At 43.4% G+C, this 12,904-nt stretch overlaps 2 protein-coding genes across 6 annotated transcripts in view; one reads left to right on the forward strand and one right to left on the reverse strand.

Annotated features, from left to right (window-relative positions):
• ATP4A (ATPase H+/K+ transporting subunit alpha) overlaps nucleotides 1-12,904 on the forward strand; it is a 96,473-nt gene that overhangs the window by 37,923 nt on the left and 45,646 nt on the right. The window lies entirely within an intron of this gene.
• Nucleotides 870-1,928, reverse strand: LOC109494610 (transmembrane protein PMIS2-like). Its single transcript, XM_019818824.3, has 2 exons — nucleotides 1,505-1,928; nucleotides 870-1,329 (listed from the first exon to the last, which is right to left on the reverse strand). Exons 1-2 carry the CDS (start codon nucleotides 1,799-1,801, stop codon nucleotides 1,201-1,203), a joined length of 426 nt encoding a protein of 141 aa, XP_019674383.2. The 5' UTR covers nucleotides 1,802-1,928; the 3' UTR covers nucleotides 870-1,200.

The following is a 12,904-nucleotide window of genomic DNA, read 5'->3' on the forward strand; positions in this document are numbered from 1 at the left end:
GCCAGGCCTGTTTGTGGCACACATGACTTCTGATAGAAGTGATTCCATAGAGCCAAAGACAGTCTCATGGCCACACAGGGGAACCTAGGAAATGTGGCTGAGTTGTGCTCCCGGGAGGAAAAGATGAGCCTTGGTAGAGTTAGCAGTCTTTTCCACAGCTACTTAACCTCCTTTCTATTGGTAATCCCCATTCTCCTTCATTGTGGAAATTTAATTCTGCTAAGTCTAGGGTTTCTGGTCTGAATTTGGGGTTGTTCATGAAGTTAGGGTACTAGTGGGAACCCCTCGATGTTTGTCATCCATCGTGTCACCCTAGATCTCTGTTTTCCTTCATTCTAGATGGCTCCTGTGTTATCCCTGGCTCCCCTCTGCTAGTCATTCCCACCCTGGTACTTTGCATTTCTGTAGACCTCCTTCTCACCAAGCTGAGACATGGGCTACCCTGCTTGGCTGTCTAAGGTCATTTCTTCCTAGACCTCCCTACCATGCAGCATATTTTCTTTGCGACCTTGGAGCCTCTATAGGACTTATTTGTGAAGAGGTAATACAAATAGTATCTGGGGTCTTTGACACCTCACCCCTGCCTGAGATGCAACCCTCCTTAGGGTTATACTTGCATGTAATCTCTCTTTCTCTACTTCCTTTATTCCTTTCAGGATTGGGGGAGAGGTGATTTTCATCAGCTCTTGCACCAAATCTATTGTTTGTTTCTTGAGGTCTTTCCATTCTTCCCTTAACAATTTCACTTCTGGATCTCAAAAGTTGAAGGAGGGTTCTGTTTGCCTAGAAAAAGCAGGGATATGAAACATGTAGCTCCACCAAAACACAGACACTGACTCAGAAACAAATAAACACATGCACACACATGAGAAGCTGGAACATTCCCTTCATTTTTTATTGGTTTAAATATTTTTTTTTTTTCTGAAAGAGCATCCAAGTATCATGGAGCTAAGCACATCTAGGGCATGAAAGTGAGGACCCTCAAGGTGGATGAAGATGGCTCCAGCAGCGAAAAGGATGAAGTAGTATGATGTCCCTGGGCTAGTGGGTTGCTTGGATGTTGAGTTCCTTGGCCAATAGGTTTTCTGGCTAGAAGATGTCTTGGCTGTTGGTTTCTTGCATGGTGGCTGATTTGGTTGGTTAGGGCCTTGGTGGGTAAGTCCTATTTGAGGTGGACTCATGGACTACTTGGCCTGGCCTTCACATAAATAGGGTATAGGCATAAATGATGCCTAAACCAATGAGTATGGCAAATACATCCAGCCAGCCAGTTCGGCCTGAGTTGAGGTAAGCATCTTCCCATTCGCTGTTCTTGTTGGCCTGCGAAGTCTGTAGGGATGGGAGCTTTAGGTATGGGTTTCTGAGTCTAGCCTTGTGATACCCTTGGGGAAGGGCTGGGGACCAATGGTCACTGAGGGAAAGCCCCTATCCAGGTCCCAGGGCAGAAACAGGTGTAAGGGGCAGGTAGAGGGCAGGATGGGCCATCGCATAGGTGTTGTTTTACCTTGTAACTGAAGAATATAGCTATTAATCCCAGGGGAGGGAACAAAATTACGGCCAGGATGGTCAAACATAAGTAATTCGGGGCATAAAATGCCAGTTCTTCAGGTGTCTGTGTTTCCTCTGGCGGCTTCTCAGGGGCGCCTGCAGCCGGCGGGGCTCCTGCAGCCGGCGGGCCTCCTGCAACCGGCGGGACTCTTGCAGCGGGCGGGCCTCCTGCAGCAGGCGGGCCTTTTGCAGCAGCCGCGCCTTTTGAAGCAGGAGGACCTCCTGCAGCAGGTGGGGCGGGTTTTGGGGGCATGATCTTTCCACCCAGACAAAGACAGATCCTGAGTGTCTTGAAAACAGAGAGCCAAGCCCACTATACCTCCCCTAGTTTAAAACCAAGACTCCAGCATCCCAAGACTCCAAACGTTAAAGGCCACTTCTTCACAATGGAGAAACCAGTGCCTCAAGTCCTGATTGGCTGTCTGCATAAGGGGGCGTGGTCCCACAATTCTCTGCTTCTCCTGGACTCGGAGCTTGGAGCTGGGTTCCATCCTCTATCAGGACATTGGCTCCACCCGTCCTGATAGGGATTTGTTGGAAACTGTAAGATGGGATCCTGGCTCCTCCTTGTTGCAGACCCCAGTCTGCTACAGGAGGGCAGTACCAGAGTTGCGTCTCTAGATGGAAGAGAGGAAGTAGACAAGCCCTGTAAGAAAACTAGGAGATTACAAACAGAAGGGAAGGAAAAGGAATAATGTCAATAACAGATTATAAAATATTGAATTAGAAAAGAATTCTTTAGTCTATACTGACTGAAAGAGAAAGAAGGTGAAAACGGGGAAGGTCTTAAAAGTTGAATGTCATTTAATAAGTGTGGATGAAATGATGGAAATGGGAAATCACCATTGTGGTAGGTAGAGTTCTAAGATGGCCCCAAGATTCCTGCTCCCTGGTGTACACACACTTTTTCCCAGTTGTTCATTCAAGTACTAATCTATGTGCTACTGTGGAGGGATTTTGTACCTGTAGTTAAATTCCCCAATCAGTTAACTTTAAGAGAGGGAAAATGTCCTCCATGGGACACTAATCCAGTGACTTCTTAAAAGGGACAACATCTTACTGGCAAAAATGATTCAAGGCATGGGATGGAGTGCAGTCAAGGGAGATTCTCCATTGCTAGCTTGAAAGTGGAGGAGACTACATAGCAAGGAATGCAGGCAGCCCCTATCTGAAGTGGCTCCCAACTAGCTATCAAGCTAGCAAGGAAATGGGACCTCAGTTCTATAATAGTAAGGATCTGAATCCTGTTATGACCATATTTGATTGGGAGATGATCCTAGCTCCAGATGGGAACACGGACTGGTCAACACCTTGATTTTAGCCTTGTGAGATCCTGAGCATTCTAGAGAATCTAGCCATTCTGATCTACAGAACTGTGAGTTAGTAACTAAGTTTGTGGTTTGTCAATGACACAGCTGTATTTAAGCACAGGCAAAGACCTAGAAGCACCAAGAACAGCAGCAACACACACAACCCAGGGGCCAGGAAAGTCTTCATGAAATGTGTTAGGAAAAGCGATCTCATGTACACAGTCTTCCAATGTCCCCTTGCCACATAAGAATGGGTCTTGGGCCTGAAACACTTTCTGACCAAGAGATAAAGAGCCCACACAGTGTATGCAAGGCTTATCACCTTGTGTGGGAATATTTTTCCTTGTTTCAGGCTCATTGTGTATTCCTTTGTTCTGCTTAAGTACCTGTGTTCTCAGGCACAACCCCAGGTTTTAGTATTTCAGACTCCATGAAGGCAGGGATCAGGGTTCTTCCACTGTGGCACAAGAGGAGTTCATAAAGGCTAATTGCACCTGCTGCCCAGACACCCACCATTGGAGCTGATCTTGCTCTTTCTCTTCTTTATGTGAGTAAAAGTGCCCCATCCAGTACTTTACTGTGTTGTATTTTCCTTGGCAACTCTGATACCAAGATGCAGTGGGAAGACGTGTTTGGACTTCTATTTCTGGTGGTTGGCATTGTAATGATCTTTGCTACCCTCTCCTTGTATTGGTAACTAGTCTTCTGCTTGACAGAATGAATTATCTTGGAGCATTTTAAAGGGTAAGGTGGATATTCCAGATTAAAAAAAAATGAGGTGAGGGGGGAAAGAATTCAATGTTGGGTGGGATGAATAATGTATATTGGTTTCCAGGAGGTCCCTTGGATGGTGAGAACCTTGGGTTGGTGGTGGGGTTCTCTTGCCTAGTGAATATTTTGTCTGAGGTGGCTTTGGTATGGTAACTTGTCTGGGTTCTGAATTCCTGAGCCCATGTATCCCTTGTCAGGTGAGTCCTTCAACTGCAGTGATCTTTAGCTGGTGGGTCCCTTGGCTGGAGGGTCACCTAACCAACAAGAGACTGAACATAGAAACTGCATTTATGTACATATAATGGCATAAATAATCAAGAAAAGCATTTGACATGAATTTGTCCTTGCTGTGTAACAGTTTACTTCCAAGGTGCTTTCTCAATCTATTGGGGCATGATGGTAGAAGGAATGTGTGGCTTTATAGAATGAATTGAGAGAACTATTGAGGATTTCCATGAAGATAGCAGATCCAGAACATCTCCCACCTCCAGTGGTCAGTTCTGGGAAGAAATAGATGCAGGAGAGGAGAGTGGAGAAATAGATGCTCCTGGTATACTCAGGAGGTTAGGTCTTGGGCAGTGGTGACAGTGCCCAGTCTTCATAGTTAGTCAACATCTGGGATTCCTAAAGAGAAGGTTATGATGACTAAAGACAGTGGGCAGATTTGATGAGTATCCCTCTTTACTGTGTATCTCTTGTTTCCTGTTGTTTTCTTCTTTCATTCTCTCTTTTACTTTTTTTTTTGTCCTTCCTCTGCATAGTAGGTTTCTTGGCTTGGGAAGTTGGGTTTCTATTTCCAGAAAGTGAAGGATTTTGTCAGAGTCCTTAGTAGGAAGGGACAACCTACCTCCTTCTGAGTTGTAGTCAGCTACAAGTCTGAAGGTATCACTTGCCTTTCCATGATTGAGATAGTCAAGCTCTAACTCTATCTTTACTTTAAACTCCTGACTGGTTCATCAAACGACATGCTGACTACTCACCTAAGTATGCCTAGAGGACCTGCTTTCTGATTGGTTTCATCTTCAGGGGCAAGTCTGGAAAGGTATTGGTCCCCAGGAAGCCTCCTCCAGTACCCTTGGTGCCAGCTTTCCAGAGTGCCCCATGGCTCTGGGGAGTGTGAGAGGAAGGGAGGCATCTGGGCCAGAATTGGGAAAGGGCCAGGAAAGGTCTCAGAAAGGAGGGCATAGACAAGCATGTCAAGATATGAGGTGTATCCTCTGGATTTAAGGGCAGAGAGGTGTTAATACCTTTGGGGAAGGCAATTTCAGAGGATCAATGGGCGAGAGGGAACAGGTGCCATATTGCAGGGACCCAAATGGTTTACAAGAAGAGGGGAGCATAGGGGAGCCTGGGTGGCTCAGTCAGTTAAGTGTTGGACTTCGGCTCAGGTCATGATCTCATGGTTTGTGAGTTTGAGCCCCGTGTCGGGCTCTGTGCTGACAGCTCAGAACCTGGAGCCTGCTTCAGATTCTGTATCTCCCTCTCTTTCCACCCTTCCCCAGCTCTCTCTCTCTCTCTCTCTCTCTCTCTCTCTCTCTCAAAAATAAATAAACATTTTAAAAAATAAGAGGGGAGTGTAGACAGAGTGTAGATATCACTTTCCAAAACTCTGGAGGTGAAGGAGAAAGGAAATCCTGAGAAGAATGTGGGTTCCAGTTTCCGGGGCACCACAGGGCCAATGCCCAGTTTCAGAGAGCCATGGATTGATTGTGAAGTGTGGAAGTGGAAATGATATAGACATTTTCTTTAAGAAGCTTGTTGATGAAGGGCCAAGAAAGTCAGTACTGGGGTAGGAGCAGGGGAGTGAGAGTGATTTTTTTTTTTTTATGATGGGAGGGACTTGGGAATATTCCATTGGATGGAAATTCTGAAAAGATAGTAGCATGGCCCCATGTTCTGCCTCTCCTTTTGTCTCTGTAATTATGAATGAACCAACAATCAAACCCAGATCCATAGTTTGAAGGGGATTCAGGGGTTTAGGGGAGTGGGTTTTGGGGTTTTGTTTGTTTTGGTTTTGGTGGTTAAGATGAGATAGACAATGTACCAGTGAGAGAGGGGATGGAGATGTGGGAGAGATGGTTTAGTAAAGCTGAGGACATTTGTTTGTTCTCCCTATAGCCTTAATATCTAGAACAGGAACTGACATAAAGTAATGCCCAATAAATGTGGACTGAATCAATATGCCTGGGCCTTGGAACCAGGCTACCTAGGCTTGAATTCCTGACATGCCACTAACTTGATGTGTTGCCATGCGCAAGTCACTTAATCTCTTTGTGCATGTTTTCTTACCTTTAAAATAGGGTTAATAATGCAGCACCTGGATGGTTTGGTTGAGACTCTGACTTGATTTTGGCTCAGGTCATGATCCCAGAGTTGTGGGATTGAGCCCTGCATCAGGCTCTGTGCTGGGCATGGAGCCTGCTTAAGATTCTCTCTCTCCTGGGGTGCCCGGGTGACTCAGTCGGTTAAGCCTCTGACTCTTGACTTTGGCTCAGGTCATGATCTTGTGGTTCATGGGTTCAAGCCCTGCGTCGGGTTCTGCACTGACAGTGCAGAGCCTGCTTCGGATTCTCTCTCTCCCTCTCTCTGCCCCTCCCTGGCTTGTGGGCACATGCGTGCACGGGCTCTCTCTCTCACAAAAATAAAAAATAAATAAAAATAAAATAAAATAGGGATAATAATGGTTTCTCCCCCATTTAGTTGGATTAATACTCATTTAGAGGATTAAGTAAGCTAATGTATGTAAAATGCTTAGAACTGTGCCTGGCACATAGTGAGTATTATATAACATGGTGATGATGATGGTGATGATGGTGGTGGTTTTGGTGAAGGAGGAGGTGGAGGAGAATAACGTGATTCAGAGCATATGGGAACCATCCCTCACCCTCTTCACGTTGGGAAGGAGGGATGGAATGTGTCTGGATGCAGGTAAAACATGGACCCTATGCCTTAATCACAGATGGTTTCATTGCAAGGAAAAAACACCCCTCAAAACTAGCTTAATAAGGGAAGCTTCTTATAGGGCTACAGGGCCCTCTCAGAGCCATCTAAAGAGAGGATATTCAGTATAGCAGGCATATCAATCAGAGTTCAGTCAGAAAAATAGACACCATAGGTATTCCAACAAAGGGGATTTAAAACAGGGATTGGAATCCTGTAAGAGCAAAAGGTAAAGCCTAAGGTAACTCCACTCCTACTTCTAGACCTGGAATACAATAGGGAAGAGGTGGTGTTGCAGGACTTAGAGAAGAGGGAGATGCATGACTGATGCTCTGAAGATAAGGTACATCCTAATGAGTAGGTAGGACCACAAGTAGTGGATGCCCTGCAGTTCCTCAGATGTCCAGTGTGTGGCACTGCTGGCAGGTGAGGGCACACAGGGTGCCTGTTACTGACTGGCAGGGGAGCATGACCTAAGGACTGATGATGACTCTCAAACATCAGTTCTCAAATATTTTGGTCTCAGGACCCATTTCACTCTTAAATTTTTTTAGAATTCACCTGAAGCTTTTGCTTATATGAGTTGTATCTATTGGTATTTTCTGTACTGGGATTAAAACGGAAAAAATTATTAATTTGAAAAATAAAAATAAAAACCCTTTACATGCTGATACAAATAACACTGTTGTCATGAAAATGACTATATTTTTTAAAACATTTGTGAACAGAGTAGCATTGTTTTACATTTTTGCAAATCTCTTTCCTGTCTGGCTGAATAGAAGATACTGGATTCTCATATTCTTCTACACTTAGTCTGTTGCTGTGTATCACACATCATGTAGCTCTTGCAAAACTCTGTATACTCATGAGAAAATGAGAGTGAAAAAAGTAAATTGGCATCTGTATAAGGAAAAACACAGTATTTCCTTCTATTTGTCTCCTTTATTGTTTACAGACCACTGCACTTCTGATATTTCTGGTCACCAAATATGTAGGGATTTTTCCCACAGCAAGAAATTCTGTGGCACCAGCTGCATGTCCTGCAATTTAATTCTCACACTGCATACTCGGACACAGCATCAGATTTCACAGGTTAAGGGCTCAGTCCCTCAAGACTGTTGCTTCTCTTCAGATGCCAACTGCAAGTAGTAGGTACCCAGGTCACCCACAACCTGGCTGCAAATCGGAGGTTCTTATGACCTCCTCCCTCATGGGACCTCTACACATAAAACTATGCAACCTTAGTGAAATATATTAAAAAGACCTAAATACAAGGAAGGATTAGACCATGTTCATGGATTGGAGACCATATCGTAAAGATATCCACTCTCCCAATTGATCTACAGAACATTTTTTTTTTTTTGGTGGAGACCGTTAAGCTAATTCTAAAATGTATGTGGAAATCCAAAGACTTAAGAAGAACCAAGACAATCTTGAGGAAGAAAAACAAAGTTGTCAAACTTACAGTAACAAATGGCCAGTCTTACTAGAATTTTATAATAATTAAGATGTTGTGGTGTTGGTGTAAGGCTAGACATGTTGGCTAATACAATACAGTCTAGACAGACCCACATATATGTGGTCAGTTGATTTATGGTAAAAGTGGCACTGGAGTTTAGTAGGTATAGGATGTTATTTTCAATAAATGATGCAGGGTGTATTGCGTAACTATGGGAATAATTTAATCTAGATCCAACTTCACACTATATGCAGAAACAAATTCCAGAATGATCACCGATCTGAATGTGGAATGTAAAATAATTTACCTTCTAGAAGATAACATAGAAGACAATTTCAGGGTTTTAGACAAAGCACAGATGTCCTAAATAGGACACAAAACTAAACATGAGGAAAAGATTGATAAATGGACTACATTAAAATGAATAACTTCTATTCTTCCCAAAATGCCATTAAGAGAGTAAAAAAGCAAAGTCACAGCATAGGAAAATATACTTGTGCTATGGATATAAGTTGACTTATACCTAGAAAACATGTAGAATTTCTATACCTTAAAAACAAAAAGAAGGGCACCTTGGTGGCTCAGTTGGTTAAACGTCTGACTTTGGCTCAGGTCATGCTCTCACTGTTGGTGAGTTTAAGTCCTGCATCAGGTTTGTTGCTGTCAGTGCAGAGCTTGCTTCGGATCCTCTGTCCCCCTCTCTCTCTGCCCTCACTCCACCCACTTGCACTCTATATCTCAAAAATAAATAAACATTAAAAAAAAGACATTTGGGGTGCCAGGCTGGCTCAGTCAGTAGAGCTTGTGACTCTTGATCTCAGGGTCATGAGTTCAAGCCCCACATCGGGTGTAAAGCTTACTTAAAAAAAAAGATATTCAACAATTAGACAAATAACCCAATTTTTTAAAGGAGCAAAGGATTTCAACAGACATTTCTCCAAAGAAGATGTAAAAGTGGCCAACAAGCACATGAAAAGATGTTCAGCATCACCAGTCATTGGGGGAAATGCAAATCAGAACCACAGTGATGTATCAGTTGACAGCCACTAGGATGGCTATAGTAACCCATTTTTTTCTTTAAAGAAAATAAGCAGCATAGGTAAGGATGTGGAGAAATTAGGACCCTTATTCATTGCTGGTGCGAATGTCAAGTGGTGCAGCTGCTTCTTTTAAAATGTGGAGTTTATCATTATTCAGGTATGGTGGGGCCAACAGATCAGGAGATGATTGCCATTGAAAAGATAGTCTGGTGGGGCGCCTGAGTGGCTCAGTCGGTTGAGTGACTGACTGTTGATTTCGGCTCAGGTCATGATCTCACGGCTATGAGATCAAGCCCCATGTCGGGATCTGGTCTGACAGCATGGAGCCTGCTTGGGATTCTCTCTCCTCTCTCTGCCCCTCCCCTGCTCTTTGCATGAGCTCTCTGTCTCTCTCTCTCTCCCTCTCTCTCAACAAATAAATAAGCATTAAAAAAAAAGATTTTTGTTCATAGTTCCTAAGAGGAGAGGGCACACCATACCATGCAGGACAACACTGGGAAGTGCCAGGGTCATCCAGGAGTCAGAGGAAGTGAGGGGAAAATATGTGCAAGAGATTTTTTTTCTTTTAGAGAGGAGAGTGCATGAGCGGGGGAGAGGGGGAGAGGAGGAAGAGGAGAGAGAGAGAGAGAGAGAGAGAGAGAGAGAGAGAGAGAGAGAGAGAATCTTAAACAGGTTCCATGCCTAGTGCAGAGCCCGACACAAGGCTTGATCCCACGGGATCCCCCTGGGATCATGACCTGAGCTGAAATCAAGAGTCAGACACTCAGCCTACTGAGCCACCATGGCGCCCCAAGGGCCTTTCTTGTGGTTTTGGCAAGAAAGGCATGGCAAAGCATGGCAAGCTGGCTAAAGATTGACTCATTTTAATAATTTCAGTGGGCTCTGAATATAAAGGCTGTTTCTAGTCATCTAGTACATGATGCTGGGATGATGAGGTAGAGGGATAATGGTCTGGTGTGTAAGAGCCCTGTAAGAGCCCACAAAGGAGGTGGTTAGGGGTAGGCTCTGGCTTGGTTGGTTTGCATATCAAAGGCATGGTCCCAGGGGAGTCATTTGCTATCTCCAGGAATTAGCTAGCTCTGGGAGAAGTCTTTCCTGGGTCAGCAAGGCTCCAAGATGTCAAAGCATCAAAATAAAAAGACATGCTTAGTACACTGCTCTACTAAAAACAGTTTGGCAGTTCCTTAAAAAGTTAAGCATATAAAAAAAAAAGTTAAGCATAAAGTTATCGTATGAAACAGCAATTCCAGTCCTAGGTATATACCCAAGAGAAATGAAAACAAACAGTCATGTCAGTATTATTCATAATAGCCAAAAAGTAAAAACAACCCAAATATCTATGACCACATTAGAAGATAGACAAAGTGTGGTATTATAATACAATGGAATGTTACTCAGCCATAAAAAGGAATAGAGTACTTCTCTGTGCTATAATATGAATGAACATTGAAAACAGTATACAAAGTGAAAGGAGTCAGACATATAAGGCCACAAATTGCATGATTCCGTTGACATGAAATGTCCAGAACAGACGAATCCATAGAGACAGAAAGTAAATTAGTGGTGGCCAGGGGATGGGAGTAGACATGGGAGTGACTAATAGACGTGAGTTTCCTTTTTGGGGTGATGAAAATGTTCTGGAATTAGTGATGATGGTTGTCTAACCTTGTGAATATGCTAAAATCCACTGAATTATCTACTTCAAAATGGTGAAGTCTATGGTATGTGAATTATATCAATACATGCATACATACATAACCCAGAAAGAGACGACATAAATACAAAGTGGACAAAAGGCTAGAACATCTGATATACAAAAGAGAATATAAGGGCGCCTGGCTGGCTCAGTCAATAGATAATGCAACTCTTGATCCCAGAGCTGTAAATTTGAGCCCCACATTGGATATGAAGATTACTTAAAAATAAAATCTTTAAAAAAAGAATAAATAGGTTATGATATAGTTATGTAAGGAAATACTGTACAGCAAAGAGGAGGAACAAATTTTTAAAGATATATCCTTTATGATTCCTTTTATATGAAATTCTGAAATAGCCAAATCTATGGTGATATAAATGTAAGTATATTTGTGCAGATAGTGATGGGACAAGAGCAGGACTTTTAAGATATTGGAAATTTCTATTTCTGTGAGTGGTGGTTTTAAGAGTGTGTTACTAGTGAAAGCCATACTAGCATAATAATAATAGTAATAGTAGCATAATAGTGAATAGCATAGTAGCATATAGTTGGGATCTGTGTACTTTTTACGTATGTATGTAAGTATGTATGTATGTATGTTATACTTCAACAAAATGTACCTAGAAATCAAAAATTGTGAGTAGAGCTAAAGCCATATTTGGAGTTATATGTATAGCTGTGAATGCATACATTAGAAAAGAAAGCCTGAGGGGCACCTAACTGGCCCAGTCAGAAGAGCATGCAGGTCTTGGTCTTGGGGGTTGTGAGTTTGAGCCCACGCTGAATGCAGAGATTACTTACACAAACAAACAAACAAACAAACAAACAAACAAACAAACAAACAAACTTTAAAAAAGAAAAGAAAGGCTGAAAACCAAGAAGTAATTTTTGAAACATTCAAAAAGTTTAAAACAAGCTAATTAGCCCAAAAAATGGTAGAGAGGAAAAATCAAAGAATTGGAAGAAATGAAATTGAAAATACATGTGCAAAGAGAAGGGAAGACAGGGAGGATTTAAAGGAGGACAGAGAATGGGGAACCTGGGTGGCTCAGTTGGTTAAGCGTCTGACTTCTGCTCAGGTCATGATCTCACTGTTTGTGAGTTTAAACTTGGCATCCGTCTCTGTGCTGACAGCTTAGAGCCTGGAGCTTGCTTCTGATTCTGTGTCTCCCTCTCTCTCTGCCCCTCCCCCACTCACGCTGTATCTCTCTCCCCTTCAAAAATTAATAAACATTAATTTTTTTTTTTTTTAAATAAAGGAGGACAGAGAAAATTCACTAGGGACAGAAACAGTATTGGAGAGGACAGGGAGAGGGTCATTGGGTGTCAGGGAGGATTGTGGGAAACAGGAAGGATAAATCAAGAAGGTAGGGAAGTCAGGCAACTTAAATTGCATTCTAGAGGACAGTGAGGAAATGGGGCAGTGGGGTGGTGTGGGGGCCAGGCTGTCCCACCTTGGGGTGGTGCCATCTTTCAGAGTTCCTCTGATCTGATCTGCAGACTTGGTTTAGCCTGGTCCCCATTCATTTAGGTCTCTGCTGTCCATTCTTCTGGCCACTGTGATGAGATCCTTTCCCTCACCCTGATCAGCCTCAATCTGTTGCCCTCCAAGCCCTGTAGGTCATGCCACAGAGCCCTGGTGATGAGATGTCCCTGGATCTCCACTTTGACAACTACTTGATTCTGTTTAGGGTGTCCCTTTTTCTGCTGCCTGCCCTTTGGGATTACAGACAGCATTTTTACCTGCAAAGTGGGTGTGGTCCCAATTCCTCCCACCCTTCTTTGTGTCTCCCTTGCCTTCTCAATGGAGATCAGCACCCCTGCTTACTTCCCCTCTCCCACAGGCAGCTTTAAACCATCTCTTCTCTCCTCCTTTGGAACTTTATCCTTTTCTATCCAACTTCTTTCCACTTCCTCTCTTTCACAGAGGAACCCTACCTTGCCTCTCTCCACATCCTTCCTTCTTTTCTCTTTACAGTGGCCCCCCAACATCTCCACCTCTCTTCCTGGATTAGCCCCTCTGGCTTCATTCCAGGGACTCTGCCCTGCACTGGTTTCCCTTCTCCCCATCTTCACACTGATTCCTGAGGGCACCCCCACCCATCTTTCTTTACCTCCATAGACCAAGAAAGCATTAGGC

The sequence above is a fragment of the Felis catus genome, chromosome E2 (assembly GCF_018350175.1).
Source record: "Felis catus isolate Fca126 chromosome E2, F.catus_Fca126_mat1.0, whole genome shotgun sequence".
Lineage (NCBI taxonomy): Eukaryota > Metazoa > Chordata > Mammalia > Carnivora > Felidae > Felis > Felis catus.

Coding starts and splice junctions, on each gene's coding strand:
- LOC109494610 (XM_019818824.3), bottom strand. CDS start 1,801: ATGCCCCCAAAACCCGCCCCACCTGCTGCAGGAGGTCCTCCTGCTTCA. Junction 1,330..1,504: donor CTATATTCTTCAGTTACAAG/GTAAAACAACAC, acceptor CCATCCCTACAG/ACTTCGCAGGCCAACAAGAA.